The 26,836-nt window shown below is 41.6% G+C and overlaps 1 protein-coding gene across 1 annotated transcript; it reads right to left on the reverse strand.

Moving 5' to 3' along the window:
• Window positions 1–669: 669 nt before the first annotated feature.
• Got1 (glutamic-oxaloacetic transaminase 1) lies at window positions 670–26,674 on the reverse strand. Its single transcript, XM_010638524.3, has 9 exons — window positions 26,412–26,674; window positions 16,646–16,827; window positions 9,867–9,990; window positions 9,493–9,605; window positions 9,127–9,231; window positions 6,908–7,058; window positions 6,660–6,825; window positions 5,030–5,172; window positions 670–1,218 (listed from the first exon to the last, which is right to left on the reverse strand). Exons 1-9 carry the CDS (start codon window positions 26,527–26,529, stop codon window positions 1,079–1,081), a joined length of 1,242 nt encoding a protein of 413 aa, XP_010636826.1. The 5' UTR covers window positions 26,530–26,674; the 3' UTR covers window positions 670–1,078.
• Window positions 26,675–26,836: the final 162 nt, after the last annotated feature.

Consider the following 26,836-nt stretch of genomic DNA (forward strand, 5'->3'; position numbering starts at 1 on the left):
TAAAATCTCTAGTAGTGACCTCCTTTTAAGTAAAACCCAATCTCACCAAATCTATAAAACTGCCATTTGGAGAGTTCCCACAACTGTGATCTGTGTGTGTGTGTGTGTGTGTGTGTGTGTGATCTATATTTAAATGGCCATAATTGTTCCAGCAGACTAGGAGGTACCCTAAACACAGTGGGAGAGGCTGGTGGTTTGTCCCTCCTACGAGTCCATGAAGTCTGGTTTTCTAAGTGTTATAAGACTGCTGGCCTCTGAATAAGAAGCCCACAAAACTGACACACACTGGTAGTACAGTGATTTCACCAAAGGGACATTTTGGTATTTTGAGACAACATTTTCATTTTTCTTTCAGCTGCTAGTAAATCCCTTTAAATTGTGGGTCACAACCCTTTAATGGATCACAAAATCAATTCCATGTGTCTTATTCAGCATTTTTATTTTATTTTAGCGAAACAGACAAAATTGAACAGAATATACTTGAAAATATCAGACTGCACTACACACTGCAAGGGTAAATACTATTCCATGAAACTTTTGTTTCAGTTAAACAGGTGAATCTGCCCGTGTGCATCATGATGTAACTATTTCTTACTGCAGTCACACTAAAGAATTAAAATTTCACACAAGGGACACAACCATGCAGAAAGAACATGGAGACAAGGTGGAAACGATGACGATTTTTTAATGCCACACAACATCCACAGTCACAGTGGTTCCTTCAGTCAACTTGGCCTTTGGACTAGACTTTGTAGAGTCAAGCAACATGCAGAACCCATCAGCAACATGGGCAGCACTCCTGCTTCTAGCAAAGAATCTACATCGTACGATCAAAGATTATTTATTCTTAAATAAAAACCTTAATTTGTTCTGGTCTCCAAAAGGCTCTAAGCCCTGACCCCCAGTTCTTGTCACGTATGTTCTCCTCACGTGGGCAGTTGAGTTGGAGGCCACTTCCCCAGGGCAGCGTGGAAGCCCTCCCGTCAGCTCTAATTCCCGATATGTACAGCTAAGTTTGTGCAGGCAGGGACACATGTGACACAGAATACTTTGGTGGTGCAGACTGGACAGTGTTTCTTCACTGGATTTTGGTGACTGCCTCATAGATGGACGTAGCCACATAATCTAGATTTTTGGTGGTTAAACCGCACATGTTGATCCGACCACTTGGCAGAAGATAGATGTGCTTTTCGTTGATCAGATACTCAACCTGCTTGGCTGTTGAAAACCAAAACAAGACAGAGACAGTAAGGATCTTTTAAGCGATGGCAGTTCAGTGATTATTGGAGAATTACATTTTTCATTTTTCCCTTTAACAGGCAAAACAAAAGGAGCTATTTCCTCCAACTGACAAATAGAAATATGCTCACTACATTCTGTAGATTCGTTAACTTTCTAATTCTCAGGAAGATCACCACGACTACTACTGCTATGCAATTTATTCTGGGGCTAGTTCCCAACCAAACTTTGCACGTTACACTCACCAACACACGTCAACTAAGAATAACTACCAGACTAAGAATATTCTGATATGAAAAACTGGTGTTTCCTTCATCTCTTCCTACCCTGTCTGCTTATGTCTGAGCACCTAGCCACAACCTTCTGTTGACATTCATTTTTACAGTACACTAGAAAAGACCCCAAGCAGCACTGGATAAATGCTACGAGAACAAACTAGCAGACCAAAAATTTTTGAGATGTGATCAAAATATTTTGAATTTAAATTTAAAACATTTTTCTTTAATTCATGAGGTATGATCAGAATTACAGAGAATGCTGTTGCTAAGTGCTATCCAATAAAAAGGTAGATTTGTAAAAACATGGCGTATCCTCATCTGCCCTGTTCACCAGATCTGGCATCCTGCAACTTCTGGTTCTTCCTCAAAGTCAAAGTGACAACAAAAGGTAAATGTTTTGGACCAGTTTAGGACATGAAGGGAGCAACTAAAGACACTCATGAGAACGAAGACTTCCAGAACTGCTTCAGAAAGTGGTGACAATGATAGGATAAGTGTGTTGGGATAAGTGTATTCAAAGTGAGGGAGACTATTTTGAGGGAGATTAAAACATTCACGACAGGGTGAAGGGAGGGCAGGGAATGGGGAAAAAAATAAGAACCAAGATACATCATGAAAAGGTACAAGATCCCAATGATGAATGCAAGTGTTTTATTATTATTTATTATTTAAAAGTACCAATAAACTCAATGAAAAAAAATTCACGACAGAGTGACATGCATGGACTGTCCCATTGGGTTTAGCCTATACTACCCAACGGGACGGTCCCAAGCTACCCAACAGGACAGTAATGCCTGTACCACCAGTGTTAATGACAGTATGTCTTTTACTATAATAAAAATTTTTAATTTAAACATCCAGTGTATTTTTCCATCACATCTCATGCACAGACCTCCCTGTCTTGGCACCAACAGGTCTGGTTACTTCTTGCCGCTCCTCCTCAGAAGCAAGAAGGGCTCCGTGTCTGCAGAGAGGCACAACGCGTGCAGCAAGAAGGGGCTGACTTTACTGCCTTGATGCTGCAATCCTTAGAATGCTTTCGCTTTATTGTAGATGCATGATAGAATTCTAGAAGATTTTTGCCTACTTAACACCCTGAAGACACAATCCATATAAGGGAAAGGAATAAAAAAGTATCCTAACAAAGGGGCAAACACTATGTTCCAGGCAGTGCTATGAGCACCTCAACCTCAATCATCTTGGTAATAACCTATGGTCCCCACTATACAGACGAGGCACAGAAGGTAAATGGCCTTTCCAAAGGCACGTGGCTGCTCAGCAGTGGTCGTACGGCTTTAAACCTGAGTCTGGGCTCCACCCTACAACACAATGCTGCTCTCTATGGAAGTGGCCGATGTGGACTCTGGACTCAGGGTTGCAATGTGCCTCTCCAAACAAGCAAACAAAGTTAGCTTCACAAGTCACTTTGACCCAGTCTAACCACGTGAATGATTGTCGTCCATGAAGATAAAGCCAAGTTCACATCAGAAGAGCCACGGGCACACTGCTGTTTATAAAATTCTGAGCCCCAGAGGGAGGCATTTGTTGTCACCAGGCTCTACTGTGGTTCAGTTTTGGTTTTTTGAATAAAAAGCTGGTAAATAGTATAAAACCCTTCCCCAGAAAAAGGCCAGTGTTCACAGGGGCAATTTTTATCGCAACACCAGGGGCTTTTTAGGCGGGTCCTGACAAAAAGGTAATAAAGGAAATACTGTGACCTGAGAATAGCACAAACTAGATGTTGGGTATATGCCCCTCCCAAATACTGTACATTTCCTCCAGATTTACTGTATGTTTTCCTAATAAAATGATGAGAGGAAAAGAAAATAAACCCGTATTTATAAAGCAAATTGCATCTGACCCAGCTAAACCCCTACTAGGTATCTTCCCAAAAGAATTAGACACCATTTTACAGTGCTATATGCACACTCATGTTTACAGCAGCACAATTCATAACGGCTAAATATTGGAAGCAGCCTACATGACCATTAACAGATGAATGGGTAGAGACGATGTGTTATTTACATATAATGGAATACTACTCTGCCATAAAAGATAAACGGAGTCATTTGTAGGAAAATGGATGTACCTTGAGACCACAATGTTAAGTAAAATAAATAAAATATAAGCTTAAATATGATATGGTTTCTTTTTTATGAAATACCCAAAATACAAATAAAAAGCAAAATAAAAGATAGATAATACAAAGTGGAGAGAAAGATCTTTCTCAATGAGAGGCAGATTAAGAGATGGAAAAAAAAAGGAGAGAGGGAAGGGGAAAAAGAATTAAGATGAAATATGTACATGTACCAACTCCCCACAAGGAACGTGATCACTGTGGTACTATAAACATACACTAACAAGTAATTAAAAAAAAACAAAACATAAAATGTCAGGTGCAAAGAATATAATGACTGTTAGGCACGGGTCTACTCCCATCATTTCTCAATTCACAGTAAAAACTAATTTCCTACTCTGAATAGTGAGTGGGAAAATACAGCTATTTTGGGGAGAGATATCCCTACCTTATGAGTTTTTACAATATTACTACTAAAGATCATTTCCATTATACTCAATATTTTTAGAGTTGTGTAAGAATGACTTTTCTTATTGAGTCAACTAATTCTCTATCCCACAGTCATGAGGACACCTACAGATAACTGCACAATTCCTTTATTTTCTTAGGTGGCCTCATTTTATACCAAAGTATTTTAAAGGATCTATAGTACAACCTCTATCACCTATTTATATTAATTTCCTTTGGCTTTTCCTGAGCCCATTCCAAAGAAGCACTCGGACGGCTCCAGTCTTGCTGCTTCTTTGGTGACTCTACTGTTCCATCTACAACCCAAGCCAGTGCATCCTTCCCTAGGGCGACTCAGACACACCAGTGAGGGTGATGTGCACCATGCCAATGGCAGCATGGCCTGCAGGCGTTCAGGAACTGCTAATTAAGAGAATGAACCCTGTATCATCATAAGGGAGCAATGATAGCTGACAGGCCCTGCTGACAGTGGACCAAAATGGTGCATGGCTGCCCACTAGGTTTTTAATCAGCTTTTAATTACAGCTACCTATCTAAGTTCTTATTTATGAAATGAAAGATAATTTCATAATCTCTTTTTGAGGGAGACCAGGAGAGACCTGTTAAGAAATTACATTGCTGAATAATCACATATAATATTTATACTTAGGACTCTTATGACAATTTCTGAGAACTTCAAAATCATAAATCATTAAGCTACAAGTCCTATTACTTTCTAGCTCACTCTGAAGAATTTCCCAGCCCACAAAATGAAAATGTTATGGTTGTGGGTCAGTAGGGCAGACCACAACAATGGTCTTCTGAGACCCCAGGGGCTGAGAAGACAGTAAGACAGAAAACCTAACTTTGCCTGGTCCAATTAGACAGACCAATTAAGCAACAGCTAACAGAGGTGAGTCTGTGACCAGCGACTGAGAGGACTGTTGGTCTTCATAAACACGTGCCTAAGGGGGTGTGGACCACTTACGGTTCAAGCCAGTGAAGCTGAACATGCCAATCTGCTCAGTGATATGAGTCCATGTCCCAGGGGTCTTGAGGGCTTCTAATCGTGCCCTGAGTTCAGATCGCATGGTCAGAATTCGGTCAGCCATTGTCTTCACATTACCTGTCCTGAAACATGGATAGTCATATAAATACCAGGCCCGACAGGAGAGATGGTACCCAAGAACATGCAGGCTGAAGAAATGTAATTTAGCTGGACATGGTGGTGCACACTTATAATCCCAGCACTTAGAAGGCTGAGGCAGGACGATCCCAGGAGTTTTAGGCTGATCTGGGATACATGGTGAGTTCAAGGCCAGTCTGAACTACATAGTGAGACCCTTATCTCAAAAAAACCAAAACCCAAAACTAAAAGAACTATGATTTAAACTATAAGCTGAAAATGGGATCACAACCTGCCAACCATGTGAATGCCCAGAAGGAGAAATGAGCAGTTCAGACTCTAAGTAAGCAGAAGGCAAGGACTGGACTGACTGATGGAGTCTAGTGCTAGTCTTGGGTACAATGGCTACTAACAGCATTAGTGTTTTTACTGAATCGACACTAGGGTGCTGATATACATAAAATAATGCATTTCATCAGTCCAAATTAGGGACTATGGAACAGCTAATACATACAAATGATTCTGTTCTAAAATAAGATAAAATACAGTAGCTCTCCCCTTACCTACAACTTTACTTCCTATGGCTTCAGTTACCTGTGGTCAGTCATAATCTAAAAATATTAAATGGAAAATCCCAGAACTAAACAATTCATGTTTTATATAACTTTTGGTGTAGAATATTATTATAATTGTTGTATTAGATATTGTTAATCTCTTACCATGCCAAGTTTATAAATTAAACTTTATCATAAGTATGTAAAGGAAAAACAGTATAGGTAGGGGTCTATGCTATCTGTGGTTTCAAGCATCCACTAAATTTCTTGGAATACATCCTTGTGGATAAAAGGGGTCTGCTGTACATGGAAATTAAGATGAGAATGAAGAGTCCAACACTTGTCATACTGCCTTGAAGTTGGATATTTTATTCTGGCAGAAGTTCCTTCCTGTGTTTTCCAGCGTTAAAGGGAAGAAGAACAGGGAGCAGGAAAGTGGGAGAAATTGCCATTCATTTAGTGCTTCCTCCTTAGTTCCAGGTGAGCTGCACATATGAAAGGTTGGAATCAGCCCTACTTTACAGAAATATCTGAGACTCAAACAGGTTTTAAAAAAGTAATTGTTTCCAGCTCTGGAAGGCTGAAGCGGAAAGATCACAAATTGGAGTCCAACCTGGGCAACCTGGCAATTTAGTGAGACCCTGTCCCCAAAACTTTGTTAAAAGGCTGGGGATTGTAGCTCAGGGTGAAGGTGGTGCAATCCCCAGCCTCCCTCCCCCACATAACACTCCACCCCACCTCCCAAAAAATTCTGTAAGGACTGGAGGTATAGCTCAATGGTAGAGCACACACAAGGCCCTAGGTTCAATCTCTAATACCAGGGGGAAAAAAAAGGAAGAAAAGTAACTGTGTTTGCCTCCGCCAAAATGAAAGTAAGAAACTAAGTTAGATGTAATGGAACGTTACAGTTCTGCACCATCGGGTTCTGAGCCTCTTACCATTCCTTAAAGAGCTCAGGGTCAGACAGAGTAGAGGCCACAATTCGTCCTCCGTGGGCAGGAGGATTGGACCAAGTAACTCGCACAATCTTCTCCATCTGAGAAAGGACCCGCAGGATGCTGTCAGATTCTTTTCCAACCACGGTCAGATTCCCCACTCTCTCATCTAAAGAGAAAGACATTATCAGGCTTGGCTATGGGTGGGAGGGCTGGGACGGAGGCAGGGCCACACCCCACCAAGCACTCACTGTAGAGCCCGAAGTTCTTGGAGAAGGACTGGGCACAGAAGAGCTCAAAGCCTTCAGACACAAAATAGCGAATGGCCCAGGCATCTTTCTCAAGGTCTCCAGATGCAAAGCCCTGATAGGCTGAGTCAAAGAAGGGGAAAAGAAACCGGCGCTGCAAGGAAGGAAAGCGAGTCAGAGCAGGAAATCCTTCTGGAACCAATCTCAGGCGCCAGCCCTCCCTGCCTCCCTTCCTCATCTGGCACGTGAACAGAATTTCTTAACACTGAACCTTTCTCCTCTTTCTTATCCATATGTACTCAACCACCCAACTAATTCTCTGTTCCACTGAATATCAACTAACAAATGTTAAGTTTCAGTAAATCTCACTTTTTTGTTTGTTTTTGGTTTTTGAGACAGGGTCTCATGTAGTCAGGTTAGTCTCACACTCACACATCCTCTTGCCTCAGCTCCCGAGTGCTGGATTACCTGTTTTTAACAGTATGTTGTCCTACATGGCAACTTGCAGCTCTGCCAACAGGGCTTATTTCTAAGGCGAGAAGAGACTGTCCTATGTTAGTGAGTGCTTCTCTAGGAGTTCCTGGTATGACAAGTTAGTCAAGTGAGGACTGCATTCCCAGGGCCACCCAGCAGATACTCAGGACAAAGCAGGTACAGTAGTCTCCCATCACTCTCCTTTCTTCAAAGAGCTGCTGCATGGTCTGCTCCCGCTTTTAGTGAACAGACATCACTTCCCTCTCCTGAAAGCCAGAAACCAGAGTGTGCCTTGATTCTTACCTCTGTAACTTGTCGCACATCCAGTCATACCCCAGCCTGGTTGGTCCTGCCTCTTCAGAGCCCTAGGGTCCTTTTCCATTTCACTTCCCTTATCACCTCCTTCTTCATTCAGGTCACCATCAGCTCTTACACGATTGCAACAATAACCTCCTAACTGCTGTCCCAGCTTGTCTAATCTTGCATCTCTGAACCATTTCCCATTGTAAAATCAGGGTGACCTTAAGGCAAAGCATATACACTCATATCAGGTAGTGACCTGACATCAGAGATTTCAGTGGCTCCCACTGCTCTAAAAATGAAAATCAAAGACCTTGGCCCAGGGCAGGACCCTAATTACTTTCTAGCTGCATCATTCACACTACCCTAGCTGCCTCTAATCCTAGGCGGTAACCAGAATGACCTTCACTTCCTTAAAAGGGCCATGATCACTGCCTAGGGCTCCTGACCATTGCTCTGACTTCAGCCAAGGTCTTCTTAACTCCTTCCCTTCCTACAAGATTCACCATGGCAACTACTTCTTCCACAGGAGTTTCTGCTAACACCTGTACCACCTCCATACACTGCCTGAAGTCAGAGTGATGTGCCTGATAGGAACCATCAGCATCGCACAGTATCACAACCACTCTCTTCCTCATCAGTCTCCCTGGACACTGCACACTCTTGGGAGGCAGGGACCATATCTGCTTTGTTCATTGCTATATTCTCAGGGCATCCAAGATGGAATAGTTTCCCAGGAATTCTAGGAGCACATTAATGGAAAATACACACACTATGAGCTGGAAATGCCAATCTACAAAGTCATTCCAAAGAAATAAAAAGGAGTTTTATTATACAATTATTCATAAGCTCAAGAAACCTAAAATTACACCAAATGTCTATTTACTGATTTACCCAGTCCCTAAGATGACACATCTGTGAAGGAAATATAATACAGTCATGAAAAAGGATGCTGTAGAATATCAAGTGGCCTGTATATAAAGAAACTCAAGTAAAAAAGTGCTATGAAACAGAACAGATAAAATGGCTATATGAAATACACAAAGGCATACACATACATGCATACACACAAGGCCTGACATTTTCTCTACCAAAACTTTAACAGTGTCTTTCATTACACTTCTGTAATGCCAGCACTCTTGGGAGGCAGAAGCAGGAAGAACACAAATTTAAACCCAGTCTAGACAACTTAGCAAGACCCTGTTGCAAAATACCAATTTTAAAAGTAGGCTCAATGTAAAAGCCCTGGGTTCAATCCCCAGTACTGCAAAAAACAAAAACAAACAAACCCAGTGTCTTTCTTTGGGTAATAGGATTTACAGTGTATATTTGTTTTCTTCTTTGTACTTTTCTCCATCGTTCAAATTCTTCATAAACAGGTCTTGCTTTTTTGAATACACCGAATAATACGTGCTGTTTTTTTAAAGATGCTCCGGAGGAGCAATTACCTTCATGACGGAAGCAATCTGCTTCCACTGCTCTGGAGTTGGGTCAGTTCCGGTTGGATTGTGTGCACAGGCATGGAGGACAACGATGGAGAATTCTGGAGCGTTCTGAGGAAAAGGAGGCTACATCAGCTCTGACACTAGCAACAAGAGACACACTCAGCAGCATACGAGTCAGTGGAAAGGACTAAGGGTGACCATATTCTATCACGTCTCTCTTCTGCACAACCTCTTACATGCTACTTCAAATCTACTATCTGGGTTGGGCAAGGTATCTCTGAGACTTTCACTTGTCAGCTGTTCCAAAACTTTCCTTGTTAGTCCTGGCACCACAAAATGTTTTTACTTTTTTTCTTCTAAATCACCTACCTCTAGATCATTCAGGAAACCCTGGAGGTCAAGTCCTCTCTTCTCTGCATCCCAATAGTGATAGGTTCGAATGTCTTTAAAACCCGCAGTAGTAAATACACCATTATGGTTCTCTGCAAACAAAGGAGTAAAACATTAAGTACTTTTACAAACACCAGATGGCCTAACTATGAAGGCCACAGTCAGCCTTCCCAGCCCTCCCAGGCTCAATGTCCAAACTCATCAAGGTTAGAGGTTAAAATATGGAGAAAGGATCCCAACCAAGAACAAGTTCAACCAGTTACATTAATGCCAAATATATCCTATGACAGTGGTATTTCCTGCATCAACATTTTATGCCTCCTCTGGGGATTTTCAACACAGACTAAGCTCACCCCAGGTCGGTGAGGACACATAGACGGGTGTGTCCTTATTGTTTGTTCCATTGTACCACTGGGCTAAGAACTCGGCTCCAATGCGCAGTGCACCTGTTCCTCCCAAAGACTGCACACCTCCTACCTGAAAGACAATGAGGGTGACAGCTGGATAAGAGTGAGGTCAGATACCATTAGAAAATAAGGTAATAGTGAGCACTTGCTTTGTGCTTGTTCTATGCTAAGTCCTTTCATCATTGTATTATAGCATGAAAACCTCACAACAGAGGTGGTTGAGTGAATGCTTGCCCTAAGTGAGGCCCTAGGTTCAACTTCCAGCAAAAAAAAAGCAAAAATAAAAACACAAGCAAACAATAACAACAACAAAAAGAAACCCCTCAGAACAACTGCACAAAGAATTTCCTATTATTTGCCCATATTTATTACACACAAAGAGGAAACTGAGACTCGGTGGGATGGAATACCTTGCTAAAAGTCAGTAGCTCCTAAAAGAGAGGGTCAGATCTTCAATCCCAGGTCTGACTCTAGGGGAAAAGTTTCCCTTGTGAACACAGAGGTAGAGGACAGACCCAGGGCACATTAGTGTGTTTCGGAAAGCAAACTCACCTCTTCAGCACCTATCCCAAGATCAAAATCTCCCTCAGCAAAAGCCCGTAAAACAGTGTTTCTAGCTTGCCACTGTCATCAGTCTATGGTACCCTTTCTTCTCTCTAGAACTTAGGCTTATGAATCCTTAGATGTTCTAACAAAATAAAGGTGATATGTGAATACGACTTTCCTATCCTTGGCTTTCTATGTGACCTTATAGGGCAATAAACCATTTATAAAACGCATTTACAGGAATTCTCATTTGATCTTCACATACATTGTAAAGCAAGTTCTACATACCCAATTTACACGTTAGGAAAATGATCCCAAGAAATGGTTTGCCATAGGGTACACAGCTGATGAGTTGCAGGATGTAGGCCCTGTGTCTTATGCATGTTATTCTTCCTATCTCTGATTTTGCCCTTTCAAAATTTGAACTAGTTTTCACCATAACTCAGTAGGAAAACGAGTGAAGCATGTTACCTAATATGTCTACAGGACTGTAAAGAGAGAAAGGAAAAGATCACACGAAAAGGTCTATCTAAATAAAAGGAGTGGCACACACCAAATCTACTGAGCAGTAGCAAATCTTAGGAGGGATCTAGACTGTAGAACAGTGGTCAAAGGGACTTAGCCCTAATCTATAAATTGTTTTTTTTAAAAAATATGAATTTGTTCATGTGCTATTTATAAAATTCTATAACACTTTTTAAATGTATTCAGATAGCTTGGACTTGCCATAAAATAATCCAGCTTTAATATTGAGTCAATCTTATACAAGACAAGTGTTAAAGCTAAGTGAAAGACACATGGAGATGCATTCATATTATTTTCCTTACCTTCATATAGATTTGAGCTTTTCCATAATAAAAATGTAAAAAAAAAAATGTTAAAGAAAAGCTTCCTACATCTCTTTTAAAATGTAGTATAACATTAATACCAAAAGATAACAAAGGGAAAAAAGTCGGAAAAAGAAAGACCTTCCTCTTAACTTTTAACTCCACCCTATTTTGTTCTCAGAAACCAAATTTATTAAAAGTCAGAAAGTTAGTAGACAAGATTAAAAACATGTTTTGAGATAAACTCACAAAACAAACATGAACTATTTCTTGGCATTCATAACATATATGACACATGAAATATCAACTTCCCAAAAACTTATCATTACCTAAAAATATGACAGCGTTGTTTGGCTTTGGTGAAACAAATTGCTCTAATTATCAGCACAGAAACTAGCTTTGAGTGCATCAGTACTGGAGCAATTGGGTTGTTCTGGGAACTCATGTTTGGCAAATTAATCAAGAGCCCATGAGGGTGCTATTTTGGTATCAAGGAGAATCATTATTATTAAAGGAAATTATTATCAAGGGAAATAAGTCCAGAATTTTGAAGGAGCCAGGCAACTGGCCCTAGGTGGGTCAACAGGGATATCCAGAGCAGAGGAAATCTGGGAAGTGAGTATGAAGGCAGACAGGGCTGACCTTTGTACATAACTGCTGGGCCACAGGACCCTTGTCTAAGATCACAGTTTGCTGATGTTGTGCCTTCATTGTGAGGAACAGGAGGCCTGACCAGGAACTGCTCGTGGCCAGGGCCACCGCATTAATTTCAGTGTCTATGACAATACCTGGCACACAGTTCTATACAAACCGGTGCTGAACTAGCTACAGAGATGGCATTAAAAACAAACAGTGAAACAAAACAAAAAAGACGTGAGCTACAGCAAAAGTCTAGAAGAGTCTCCCAGAGAAGATGGTCAAAGTGAGAAAGACCGGGACATCTGAGTGGTGGTGGCAGCAAAGAATTACAGCTCATGGGCCCTCAATGGCTTCCTACAATGGCTCAGTGATTTCAGAACCAGATAAGGACATTTTGAAAATGAATATTCTGTCTGGATCCTAAAGTCTAAAAATGGAAAAGTAGAGAAGCGGTGAGGAGCATAGAAAATGGGTATCTCAAAATGGAGAAAGACCTGGGACCTGGTAACATTAAATCTTCAGACTGATCTCAAGGAAGACACTGCTTGTTTTCTGCTTCATTCACTCTTTTATCCACACCTCATTTCCTTCAAGTTTTGGCTCAAATACCATTTCTATTTCTACCCTGACCACCCTAGTTAAAAGTCAATTCACCCTGTCCCACTCCCTTAAACCCTTATTTTTATAGCTATTTATCATCTGTAATATACTATATGCTGTTCTTATTGATTATGTTTACAGTCTGTCTGTCTCCACAAAACTGAAAGTAGGGGCAAGAGATTCTGCATTTTGGTCACTACTGGGTTTCAGCATCTAGCACAGTGCCTGGACTTGGAGGGGAGCATCTGCTGAGTGTATGATTAATGTAAACATCCAGAGCCAGGCGTGGTGGCACACGCCTGTAATCCCAGCACTTGGGAGGCTGAGGCAGGAGGATCACTGTGAGTTCAAGACCAGCCTGGGCTACATAGTGAGCTCCAGGTCAGTCTCAACTACATAGTGAGACCCTATTGCAAAAACCAAAAATAAACAAACAAATAAACAAACATCCAGAAATTGTGGTGGTCCCAGGGTAGGAGTTAAATGCTAAAGTTGTGCAAGTAAAGGAGAAAGCCTGATTCTCACCAAGGATAGAGTTATGGTCTTGTGGGAAAGAAACCTTATAAAATTGCAGTATAGTATACAAAGTAAATATTGTTATTCACAAGCTGTGAATGAAGTCCTATGATGATTCAGAGGACTCAAACTACTGGCCCTGCCTGAGAGAGGCAAGGACTCAGCAAAGAAATGATCAGGTCTTGAAAGAAGAATTGAGGGAGGGCATTCCAGGCAGAGGAAAGAACAAGGTCATGGCAGGATTCGGTGGGTCTGGAAAACAGAAAGCTTCTTGGGATATGAGCAGGAGTAGGCAACTGAAAGAGCAAGATGCCCTCAGCTAAATTCACTGCATACCAAGTTCAAGGGTTTCACCCTGTGGGCAATGGAAAGAACTTCTATAGGGAGTGGGCTAGGAAGAGGTGAGGGCCATGACGTATTTAACTATCATCCGTCTGTCTGTCTCTCTATCTTTTTGAGACAGGGTCTTAATATGTAATTCAGGCTGGCCTCGACCTCACAGCGAACCTTCTGCCTCAGCAGCCTCCCAAGTGCTCAGATTAAGGCGTGTACCATTGTGCCTGGCTCACGACTGACTTTTTTTTTTGAAGGAAGATTTGATACATTGAATAGTTAGCCAGAAATGAGCTGGAGGAGGATTCTAAGAAGAGCCAGGGTCTAGGTTTCCTGAGTTCGCAGTTCCCTGGCTTCCTCAGAAGTACACTTCATGCATCCTTCCAAATTCCCCCTCCTTACCCAATCTGATACCTGTTACATCCACACAGTCTCATCTTGGAGCACAAGCCTCTGTCAAACCCTGGTTACCCTGTCAACCCAACTAGGACTCATTTACATGCATCTGCATGGTGATTTTGACCCCACTAAAGAGCTTTGGACACCATGTTGGTTCAACTAGGCCTATGCAAGTTTTCACCTAAAGTGAGGGTGGAAACTCATAACTGATTGGAAAAAAGCTCTCAGTCATTGACCCTTCTTCTTCGAATTCTAAGGCTTAAAAGAAATCCTACCACAGACCACAGTGTAGAGACCTCCTATAGACCTTGATTGCTTGGAACTCTCCTAAGTATACTGTCCTCTCATACCACTGCCTTGCAAGTTGCTTAATAAAGTGTTTTAAACCTTTCATTCCTTGGCTCCTGAGTCCTATTTGTGGACCTCTACAAATTTCTGGAGGATCCAAGAGCTGAGACCACTTCACAACTCAGAGCAGCACCCAGCCCAGGCTGATTCCCAACTCTTCAGTAACAGTTCATTCTAGCTGCAGTGTGCAGAATGTACCAGAATGAGGGAAAAACTACAGGCAGGAAATTCAATAAGAAGGCTGTTAGAAGAATCTACAATGAGATGATGGAGGGTTGAACTAAGACAGTAGCCTGGGGATGGTGAGAACTTCTAGAGAAAGAACAAAGACTCAGAGTTAGGGAGTAACTGGTACCTAGAGTGATGTAGATGCCAAGGGAGTATCCTACACCAATCCAAAAATAGATCTTCAAATAACTGCTGGTATATAAATTTGCTCTATGATCAAAACCACAATACCAGATGAAGTAGACTAAGAGAGAGGACTATGACCCTAGGTCAAGGCCACAAACAACAACCCAATCTTACAGTTAGGAGTTTAGAACAGAGATTGACAGGCAGAGGAACACCTGCCAGCATAGTAACTGTAGCAGTTACTATGCAGTCTTAGAGGAAGTAGCTCCCCAACACAGAATCTTTGTTTTCATTTGTCCAAGGAATTCCAAATAATTTATCTCCAGTGTCCAAGAGGATAAGCCTCCAGCTGCCTAAGTTCCTTACTTTCAAATTTCATTAGGAGTCTCATTTCTCTCTCTCTCTCTCTCTCTCTCTCTCTCTCTCTCTCCAGGAAAACACTGGTTTTCAGAGCAACTTCCCCATGTGACTCCTAATTAACATACGCTAACGTTTCTACCTGCATGCCTTCAGTTCCTTGAGGCACATCAGTGTTGCATGCCAGTCAATCAAAACCCTAACTGATCACTTGCCTAATCTTTGACCTGAGTTCCAAGGCCTTCACCAGAGCCACCCCGTGCCCCAACACATGCAAAAAGGTATGCCTGTGTAACCTTTATTATGCCATGTAGCTCTTCTTATCAGAGCATCTGGGTATCATTATATGCAAAAGGGAAACATCCACTATAAATAAGCAGCATGTGAGGAATACCCCAGATACTCCTTTAGTGCATGAACTGCAGGCCATATTACAACGGGGCCCAGGAGCGCAGCAAGGGCAACTGAAATTTCCCAACATCTTACTGGACTATTGTAAAAACCTGAGCTCTTTCCCTTCCTACCAATCTATCCTCATTTATCTTCAAACAATACTTACTGGGCAACTCCTGCTCAAATCTTGAATTGTCTTCCCCTGCCCTGGCTGCCAAAATCAGCCTGTTTTATCTGTCCAACAGGTTCCCAGCTCTAACGAGGCATCTCTTTACAATGTATACTTCCTGAGGGACCAACTCTGTCCTGGACTCTCCCCACTAGTTGAGGGTACCCTTCCATTTTCCCTTCTGTACTTCATAGATCTCAAACCTGGCTATACTTAGGATTGTGTGGGGACTTTTTAAAAAAACAAGTCCACTGTGGGAGGGAAAGGGGGAGGAAAAGAAAGGAAGGGGAAGGGAAGAGGAAAGCAGACTTGATTGGACTGGCCCAGAATTCATGTGACCCATACCCTCCCTAGGTAATCCTAATGTACATGCAGAGTCGAAAGTCGGTGTCCCGGCCACATTCACACATTCTCCAAGGCTCTGTCAAGTCCCATGTGTGACTTTCATGACCCTCCCTCTCTGAATTCCTACATCACTCAGAATCTGTCCTATAACCACTTCCTGCCACATACAGCCTGCCTGGCTATATCTGCCTCCAAACACACTATTCTTCCACGTCTCTAGCTATAACAGAAAAACCTAATTGAGCAATGGTGAGATCAAGGCCAGAAGTATTAAATAATGTTGGACTGGCAAAAGACTTCAAAGAGCATTTAGACAGTGGCTTTTGAATTTTGCAGGGGCAGAGGGCTCACACACACCTTTTGAAAAGCTGATAAAAAACTATAAACTTTCTCCCCAGAAATAAGTACACACAAAAATTGTGCATACAATTTCAGGAAAGGTCTTTAAATGACCCCCTATGCAAGTGCTCCTTATGGGACCATGAACCACAAATTAGTTTTTTCCTAATATGTAGATGTAGGAACCAGGGAAGTAAATGACTTGCATATGGTCAAAAGCAGTGGCAGAGATGGGTTAGACCCAGTCTCATGAATCCATTCAATACCCTTTGCTTGGCATCTCCACTGACTGCTTCAAATCCAGCAGCTGAAATCTGGTATCTACTAGACAAAACTGAACAACTGAAGATGACAGGCTTTGCATATGGCCATGTCACTTGCACTACCAGCTTCCACTACCATGGAAATGCTTGACAGATCACTAGACGTGACCCCTAACACTTAAAAATAAAAATGAATTTTCAACTTCTTTGTACTTTCATGGTTTCTTTTTTTTTCTTCTTCTTTATTTTATTTTCATAGCTTATAAAGAGAAAATACAGCCCTCACTCCAAACTTACCCGCTTCTCCTTGAGAGCTGGGCTGTGATCCCCAAGGGCAAGGCGAGAAGCACAGGTCCGGAACTCTGCCAGCCCCAGGATGGGCAGATACTCATGGTTGAGACTACTGTCATTAGCAATCTTCTGCTCCACCTTTCTCACAACGGGTAAAACCCAGGGCTGGGAATCGTCTGTTCGGTAAGCTGAACATGGAAAAGAGATAGAATTTTCAGACTTCAGCCAAGCCAGAGTTTAGAACTGGGAACAAAGAGTTCCAGCACCTCTCAGTCAAAATAGAACAGCGAGAGAAACCGAAGTAAAGTGCATTCACTTGCTGAATACCTACTGGGGACCAAGCCCTGGGCTGGAAGCTGAGCGAACAAAGGAAGACATGGTAAGTTTATGGAACTCACAGCTCTTAAATACAGGCCCTCCAAAAAGAAAAATGCTGAAATAAAACTGTGACATTACGGAGCCTGAACAAATGAGACAACAGAAAGGAATGCTCTGTGAACTAAAGAACATCTTACAACTGCTTTGTTGATACTGTACTGAGGCCTCTACCACCACAGGCACAAGAGAGAACCAGAAAGGTCTAGGTGCTACTTCACAAGAACTCTGCACCTTCACACATAAATACGGAGGGGGTGGACGAAGATCCTCCTCCTCCTCCTCCTCCTCCTCACAGGACAAATGGTGAGTGAACATCCTGCAACTAACGAGTCTGGCAACCAGTTACACAATCACCCAAGAGCCTACTTAAACACATCTTTGTCCTCTCCCAGTATTGTGACATCAGCTAGTGTTTACTATTTTGTTCATACACTTCATCCGCTTCACCTTTTCATTGATCTAAGTTATCTATTTCACAACATTTAATCGCACTTTGTAGTTGTTTTAAGCCTGGTTGAATCGGTCTACTACTGATCTGTAGTGAGCATTTTTAAGCCTGTTTGAATCATTCTATTACTAGTATTTCTTCTATACTAGTCTGCAGATATGGGGACATAGCTTTTGAAGGCAGCTGCTATTGCTTGCACTCCAGCCAATAATTTTTCCAAATACTATTCCTTACAGGAGCCATTTGCCTCTTTGCTTGAATGTATAGGTTGATTTGGAAGGGGGAACAAAATCTTACAGTATTTGTTGATTTTCTGCCAACATTAGTCAATGACTTGTTTTTTAAATCACATTTTAGAATGGTAGTTACTGTTCACTGAACAACACATGTTAACTGTAGAAAATTTAGAAAAGGTGAGCCAGGGACTTAGTTCAGTGGTTCCGCCACCTGCCTCACAAGTGCAAGGACCCAAGTTTGATCCCTGGTACCAAAAAAAAGAAAACTTAGATAAACCCATAAAGTAAATAATAAACATTATAACTAACATGATCTAAGCACTGAGACAAGGGCCATTAAAATCTTCTAAGCTTTATTTTCTGTGGGTACACTCTTCTAAAATATGGATCATACTGTACACAGGAATTTCAACATGCTTTTCTCCACTCACATATTGCGACGATCTCTCATCATCAGTAACTATTCTGACAGGTGATGTTTGCATGTCCTTATTCCTATAGCCCACACTTTTCCCAAATCCTGCCCTCCACAAGCAAAAACTGTTGTTAGTTTCTTATATATCCTTCCAGAATTTCCCTATGCATATCAAGCAAATACAGATTTTTATGTCTGCCATTTTTATACAAAAAGTAGTATATAGTAGTATATAATGTACTATACATACACCGTTTTTGTCCCTTGCTTTTCCACTTGAAGATTATTTTACATTTGTACATAGAGAGTCCTTGTTCTTTCATGGCTGTTTGATGAATGAACCATATTTTACTTTGCTAGTCTCTTGCTGGACATTTGAGTTGTCTGCAATTGTTGGCTGTTAACACTTCAGTGAACAATTTTATACATATATCACCTCACATGTATGCAAATATATTTGTAAGGTACACGGCTGAACATGAAACAGTGTGCTACAAAGTATGTGTATTTACAGTTTGGACAGATATTTCCAAATTGCCCTTGAAAGAGATTTTATCAATTCAGCTTCCTAACAGTACTATAAAAGAATGTCTGTTTCCCCATAACCTCATCCAATGAGTGGGGTTTTTTTTCCCCATTAGGAAAGTGCAAATGTATCTCTGTGTAGTTTTAATTTGCATTTCTCTAATTATAAATACAAATGGACATTTTTCATATATATGAGCCATTTATAGCATCATTTAGATAATATTTCTATTCATAACTGATCAACTATGCTTTCGGTTATTTGCTATTATAAACATTGTGATGGATGCTCTTATCTCTATGCACATTCCTGAGAGTTTTCCTAGAAAGTATTTCTAAATGTAAAATTACTAGGTGAAAAGGCATGTAACAAATAAAACTTTACAAGGTCACTTTGCATTTTGTGTCTACTACGAGCTAACTCTGCCCTCCATGAATGACATCTGCAGGTCTGAAAAGCCTACCGAGCTAACAAGAAGAACATGGGCAGAGCTCCAGACTGACACATCCCCAACCAACTGCCAATCTCTGGGCTGATGAATCTAACTCATGGTACAGTCATACCACTCCTATTTTGCCCCCAGACCACCAAACTCCCTTGAGACAAGTTCAAAAATCCTAGTTTACCAGGTTGGAGTTTTTTTTTTAATATATACAAAATAACTACTAAGCAAGAGCTGTTTTGAAGCAGATCATCCTATCTGAAAACTATGCTACTACTGTTCAAGTATTCCTGGAACTGTGCCGGGAAGTTGTTTTTAGAGGCAGCATCTCATTATTGTAAATATCATCAATAGTGCCAAACCTTTACCCTCTGTACAACCATCAACAGACGAATGGATAAAGAAAATGTGGTACTGACACACACTGGAGTGCTACCCTACCACAAAGCATAAACTTGAGGCATATGTAGAACAATGGATGAACCAGAGACCATAATGTTAAGTGAAATAAATCAGACACACAAGCTTAAATATCATATAGTTTCTCTTATATGAGAAGCCCAAAACATAAATTAAGAGCAAAATAAAAGATATATTAATAGAAAATAGGGAGATACATCTTTTGTAAATGAAAAGGGGACCAAGAGATGGAGGAAAAAGGGAGGGATGGAAGAAGGGGATGAGAAAAGAATTAAGATGTATTATACACCTGTACCAACTTCCCAAAAGGAATGCAGTATTTACTATTAAAAAATAAAAATTGAGGAAAAATGGTTAAAAAAAGAATTTAATTTTCACAAAGTGGTATTTGTATCATCGCCAGAAAAAAGGGTAGGCAAACAAACTGGATGATAGTCATAGAGAATGATTACAAAGAAAAGGTTTCTTGTGTGAGTTCTACTCATTCCAAAAGGTTTCCAGAGTGGGGTGTGGTGACAATGTGTCTGTAATCCCAGAACTTGGGAGGCTGAGGCAGGAGGATTGCCACAAATTCGAGGCCAGCCTAAGCAACAAAGCAAGACCCCCACCCCAAAAAGTTTAAAGTTTAATTATGCCTCAGGTGTGTATTTAGGTATTATATATAGTATACTGCATGATACAATCATGCTATATTTGTGATGTCACTGACAAATAATACACATAAATATGGAGAAGAAATGGCCATGGTGCCATTGTTTTTATCACGATCATACCGCACACACTGTAAACTCTAAAAAGCCCTATACTACCTGAAGATGGGAATAAGAGGAGAGGCACTGTGCCTGTTGTGTGACAAAAGACAATTGGCCAACTCAAGTGTCCCCTTCCTTCTTCATTGCCCAGCTTTTCCCACATTCAGTTCTAGATGTACTCCCAGTGCCTCAAATGATTGTCCCAGTGAGAAAGAACGAGATTGCTCTTGGATGAATGGAGCAGGGAGGTCACACAGCACCAACAAACACTATTCCTCCTCTCCCAGGGAATCTTTCCTGTCTTTAGTCCGTTCTTCTTTCATTCACTCATTCATTTAACAAAGACTTACTGAATCTACCATGAGCCAGGCAATAGCTAGAAGCCTCCCAGAGATGTGGGTAAGATCCACCTGCCTTCAAAAAAGCAGTACATCAAGCCTTTAATTCTGCTTTGAGGGGGCAGGGAATAATTTACAGGGAATGAAATATGAAAAAATGAGTAGAAGTTTAAATAGTTCACAAAGAGAGCTGGAGGTGGTGGCGCAGGCCTGTAGTTCCAGCACTCCACAGGCTGAGGCAGGAGGATTGACGAAAGCTGGATTTCAGTCTGGGCTATATAATGAGTTAAAGGCCACCCTGAACTACATAGCGAGACCTTGTCTCAATCCCCCTCCCCAATAATAGTAAATAAACAAAAGGTAGACAAAGGAAGAGGGGCATTCCAGACAAAGAGCACACCCATGCAAGGTCCCAGAAGCTTGGAGAGCACAATGGTTTTGAGGATATGCATTTTCAGGGTTTGGAAGTAAGATCCACAAAGGAGGAGCAGGGAGTGGCTCAGAGTCCTATAGTCTCTCTGTGTTTTTTTGGTACTGGGGATTGAACTCCGGACCTTGCACTTGTGAGGCAAGCGGTGGAACTACTGAGCTAAATCCCCAGCCCCTATAGTCTCTCTCTCTCTCTTTTTTTTTTTTTTTTTTCTTTTTTGGTACAGGGATCAAACTCAGGTCCTTGCACTTGGGAGGCAAGCAGCAGAACCACCAAACTAAATTCCTGGCCGCTATAGTCTCTTCTAAGGAACTTCCATTTTAACAGGAACTACGAAAGTACTGAAGTGACAATGATAAGGTCAGCCTCACGTTTGAGCAGGAGCATCTGAATGACCTCACAGAAAATAAACTGAAGGGGACTGAGACAGACACTTAAACCAGAAGGCTGCTACAACCGTCCAGAGGGAATAATAAAATTCTGAATTAAGGTAATGGCAGCAGGGATATGGATAATGGAAGATATTCAAAACAGACTTATGAGGGGCCAGGGATCCAGCTCAGTGGTTCCACTGCCTGACTTGCAAGCATGAAGGATCCAAGTTCAATCCCCGGTACCAAAAAAAACCCAAAAACAAACAAATTTATGAGGTAGAAAAAACAGAATCCAATAATCAAATAGATGTAGGATGAGGAAAGGATTGCTGAAGAGCCCAACATCTCCCTCTAGTTAGATAATGAGTGGTGGTCTCAGTCAAGATACAGAACACAAAGGGAATAAAAAAAGACTGTCAGAAGAGAAATCCAGGATGAAAAGATATCATAGTTATAGGTATTGATGGTCACAGAAGGCACAGTAATTACAAGGATCTACCAAATACTCTAATATAAGGCATTGTGCTAAATACTTTACATTTTTAAAAATCTCATTTAATTCTTTTAATCAACCACAAAATAGATGTGATATGTGTTTTATGGATCTAGAAAATGGGACCAGAAAAGTTAAATAACCTGCCCAAGATCACAAGAAAAATAAGTTTTGCAACTGCTGAATTCAAGAATCCATACAAGCTTTTTTTTTTTGGAGACAGAGTCTCACTATGTAGTTGAGACTGACCTGGAACTCACTATGTAGCTCAAGCCATCTCACAGCAATCCTCCTGCCTCAGCCTCCCGAGTGCTGGGATTACAGGCATGCACCACCACCCCTGGCTTTTTTTCTTTTTTTTAAAGAGGAAGCAATGTTCAGAGAAACCCTGAAGCAACCCTAAAGGACTGAATCAGAGGCCTTCTGATCAGCACACTTCCCAGCTCCATGCACCATTACTCTCCTCCTTCCTGATCATAAGTCCTTTTGGAGGATTCACCCAGGTTACAGACGGGCCTGACAGTTTTGCTTTACAGAAGGAAAGGAAGAAAAAACATAGAAACTTAAATGATTCACCTATCATTCTCATTTTTCTCCTCAGAGCTCCCACCCTCCCTCCCTCATCCCTCATCCAGGCCCACTCAAGTGCCCATGAAGGTGTTCGTCTAAGCCCCTTCTCCAATTAGGACACTGGGGACAGGGCAGGAGGAGGAGGTTCTTCAGGAACATCTGATATGGCATACCTTTCCAAAGATCTTCTTTGAAGATGCTAGGAAAACACATTGAACAACATTGAACACAACATTAAAGCAAGCAGTTTTACCTGGGGAAAAAAAGTTACATGAAAAACTGGGCTGGCATCTGTGAAGATATTTTGTGCTGCAGGCTGCATCAAATCAGTCTCCTGTCTCCCTGCCCTTAAAGCAGTGTTAGTCTGAAGCTTTGAGAATATTTAAATGATCAACTCAGGAAGCTTTGTGCTTAACAGTGGGAAAATGTAACGTTCTGCTCTAACTACGAGGAAAGTACTGACATCCTCACAGAAAGAAGGTATTAGCAAGTAGGAATTGGCCAATAAGATCACACTCAGAGTTTATTCCAGAAATGTTCTATTCTCCATTAGGTTTTATTTTAACCTGGGGGCAGAGGAGTGTTTCCCAAAGCTAGTAACTAATTATTTTTCCTTCAGAAAGGGCATAATTTGGAACATGCATAAGTAAAGCTGGGACATACAAAAGCTGGACAGAGAATTTTTATTCTATTCTAAGTAGACACTTACCTGAGCACCTGCCATCCACAATAATACTCACATATAAAATGCCTCTCATTTACATTTCACACATAATTATTGATTTAATCCTCAGTCAAATGATGGAATCAGTAAAAATTATTACCCTCCATCTCAATCATAGAATGTGCTAGTGAATCCTGAGAGTAGCATCTTGGTAGAGTTGGATCTTAGAGTACAATTTTAGAAAGAAGTCATTCAGTGCTGGCTTCTCATTTTACAGACTGAATCCCAAGGATGTTAAGCCTCCTAAGGTCATGTCACTGGACCACAGAGCTGGGCCTGTACCAGGTCTCCTACCTCTTCCTACCAGATCAGTGGCTGCCCCCAGACCGCATACTCCAAAGACAGGAGTGGGAAGAGACCCTGGGGCCTGGACCCAGCTCTCCCACCTAAAGGTCATATGATCTGGGACAAACTGTACCTTCTCTTTAAGCTTTTGCTTCCATACTTCTAAACAATAATATTAAAAAACAACCTTATAAAATTGCTGTGATCATTAATTTTGATTACTTGCATAATTAATTTGCTCACAGTTCCTAGAAAACATGATGAAGGCACCATTACAATGAGGTGGCCACCTGAGCTAAGACTATGATTCTGAGTGAATCAACTCTGGCCTGGACTAGGACAGAGATTTTTCTCTGCATTAGCATTTTATATCAGAACCAATACCAAGAATTACTTCATTTTTAAGTTATTGAGCTGAAATTTTTATTCAACATCTTTCATGAGACTCACTCAAAAAGCCAAAATAACAGTAATATATAACACATGATGCCTACTTATATGCCAGACACGGTTCTAAATACTTGAAATGCATTTAATCTTCACCAAAACCCTGTAAGATGGTTCAAAGGTGACTGAGCTGATAAAATCTGAGCTTCCAAAAAGATATATGTAGATCAACATTGATATTAGTTCTTCACCATTTATCTGGCCATATCTACAGGTTCCAGACTGGATTTAAAATAGTGGCTCAAATAGTACCCTTTCTGATTTAATTCAAGACAGTCTTTTAGTATTCTCCAACCCTGCTGCCTACTAAAAACATCACATTTCCTCCATAGGAAGACAATGTAGTACTGACTTTTTTGTTTAATGATTTATTATGAACATTTTCAAACAGAAAAGCTGAGAGAAGGTGGTACACCCCTGTAATTTCAGCACCCTTAGAGGCCGAGGTAGGAGCCCAGCCTGGGCAACTTGGTTCAACCTGAACCTGGTTCAAGCCCAGCCTGGGCAACTTGGCAACTTAGCCAGATCTTGTTTCAAAATTTACAAGGAGGTGGGTTGGGGATTTAGCTCTGTGTGAAGGTCCCAAATTCAATTCCCAGTACTGGGAAAAAAAAAAAAAAAAAAAAAGAATATAAACTTTGGGAAAATGGTGAAGCAGACAGAAGGAAGAGAGACAGGAAAAAACAATACCAAGAACAGAAAAAAAAAAAAAAAAAAAAAGGAGAATATCACTATGCCCATGATGTACCCAGCATCAACTAATCCTCCTTTTTTAATGATCTTTTTCCTTCCTCTTCCCCATACTTCTTGGTAAAGGCTTTTTCTTTCTAAACAAGCACTACATGCATTCTCTATGGAGAACCTGATACTGATACTGAATCCCCTTCGTGTCACCTTAAGGTACAAAAATAATTCCATTTCTTCTTCTCAAAATTTCTACTCCTTTTATTCTAAGCCTGTTCCTCAGGACAGGACATCACCCTAACTCGTTTTCATCTGCCTGGCCAGCCTTTGTAGTAGCAAAAGAAAAGTGTCCACCAGGCATAATGATGCATACCTATCATCGTAGCATTCTGAGAGGCTGAGGCAGAAGGATCACAAATTCAAACCAGACTAGGCAACTCAGGAACTTGGAGAGATCCTGTCTTAAAATAAAAAAGGGCTGGGAATGGAGCTCAGTGCAAAAGGCCTAGATTTAAGCCCCAGTACTGAATAAGAAGAGATGAGAAGAAAAAAAGAGAAGTGTCTGCAGGACTTTAAACATCTAAATGACAATGATAACAATAAATTCACCAGAGAAGGTTAGAGGTAAAAGCATTCTCCAATATGAATATTCTTCTTGGCAGATGGGTAAACAGCCTGTGCTCTGAGCTCTCCAAAGCCCAAGAAATACACTCAGGAAATTAAGACAAGATGCATGGAAAAACAAGCTCCATTTCAGCACCTCTATTCCTTCCTACCTTATCTTCCCAGATCTCTCCTGGAGGCATTAGCCTTAGCCTATCTCAGAAGCATTTCAGATCTCTATTGCAGTGTGTAATGACTGCTTCGCTGTTGCTGTTGTTGCTACTGGCATACGTTTACAGTTCATAAAGTTTACATTCATCTTAGGGAGTAAGGACCTGTACAGCACACATCTTGAGTCTTTTTTATTCCCCTTCCCTTCCTCCCCACCTCCCTCCATCTCTACCTTGCCTGTCCCCATTTTCATTACAGTTATTTTTTTAGTTTATGTTTCTGACGATTAATGTTTACATTCATTGCGGTCATCTGGTACAAATACCTCACACAACATCTTCTTACTTGACCTTCCTGTCCCTCCTTTCCTCACCTTTGGTTCCCTGGACAACGTCTATCTCCCTGTTTCCTTCTATGGCTCCTTTGTTTCTCTCTTTATTTATACTTTGCCTTACTCCAATGAGAGACGCTATATGGTATTTACGCTTGTGTGGCTGATCTATTTTATTCAACATTGTATTTTTCAGGTGGGCCCATTTTCCTGAAAATGCCTCTGCTGATTTTTAAACCCTCGAGGGCAAAGACTGAAGCTTCCCCACAAAATTTAATAAAGTACCTGATAAATCCAGATCACAGATCTGTAAAGCTAACAGTTCTCCTTCTTCTCGGCCCAGCTACAGAACCTCAAGCCCATCAGACTATTTCCCTCCCTCTTTCTACAATCCCTGGCTGCCTCGCCGCTGCTTTGGAAGGATGCAGGACGAAGAACACAGGACAGGAATTCAGGAAGACCGAGTTTGTGTCCTGGCTGCCAAATTTGTTATACGTGACCTCGGACACATCTCTTCTTTCCAGGGTCTCCATACCCCGACCCGTGCGGTGAGCGGGTTATGGAGAGGCCCCGTGGATCCTGCCTTCTCTCCAAGGTCCTCATCCGCAGGTAACACCCAGCCCGGCCTCGTCCCTCCCACGGTGCTCTGGGTCAGGTGGGGTCCGCTCCCCACGCGGCTCACATTCCAGGGCAATGAACACTCACCTCCCACTCCCAGATTGACCTTGCGGGGGTCAGGATCCTCCCGGAAGTCGGCAATGAGCTTGAAGACCAAGACCGGCTGGGCCTGCGGAACCTCCGCAAAAACTGAAGGAGGAGCCATAGCTACAGAGCAGGAATCCTCCGAGTTTACAGCGCCGCTCCGGGAGCACCTCGGTGGGATCTGCGCTCAGTGACCGGAGGAGACTCTCACCTTCACCGAGCTAACGAGCCGGGCCAGCCCGCGGCCTCCAATGGTCGAGCCGCGTCGGGAATCTTGGCAACGCGGTTAACCAATCATGAGCCTCTGACTATGACGGGTTCTTAGGGGAGGGGGCACGAATAGCCAGTCCAAGAAGAGAGTCTTATCGGAGCCGGTAATGATGCAACCAATGAAATTTATGCTGGTGGAGGTGTGGGCAGACGCTAGA

The sequence above is a fragment of the Fukomys damarensis genome, unplaced genomic scaffold (assembly GCF_012274545.1).
Source record: "Fukomys damarensis isolate Sample0158 unplaced genomic scaffold, DMR_v1.0_HiC HiC_scaffold_8, whole genome shotgun sequence".
Classification (NCBI taxonomy): Eukaryota; Metazoa; Chordata; class Mammalia; order Rodentia; family Bathyergidae; genus Fukomys; species Fukomys damarensis.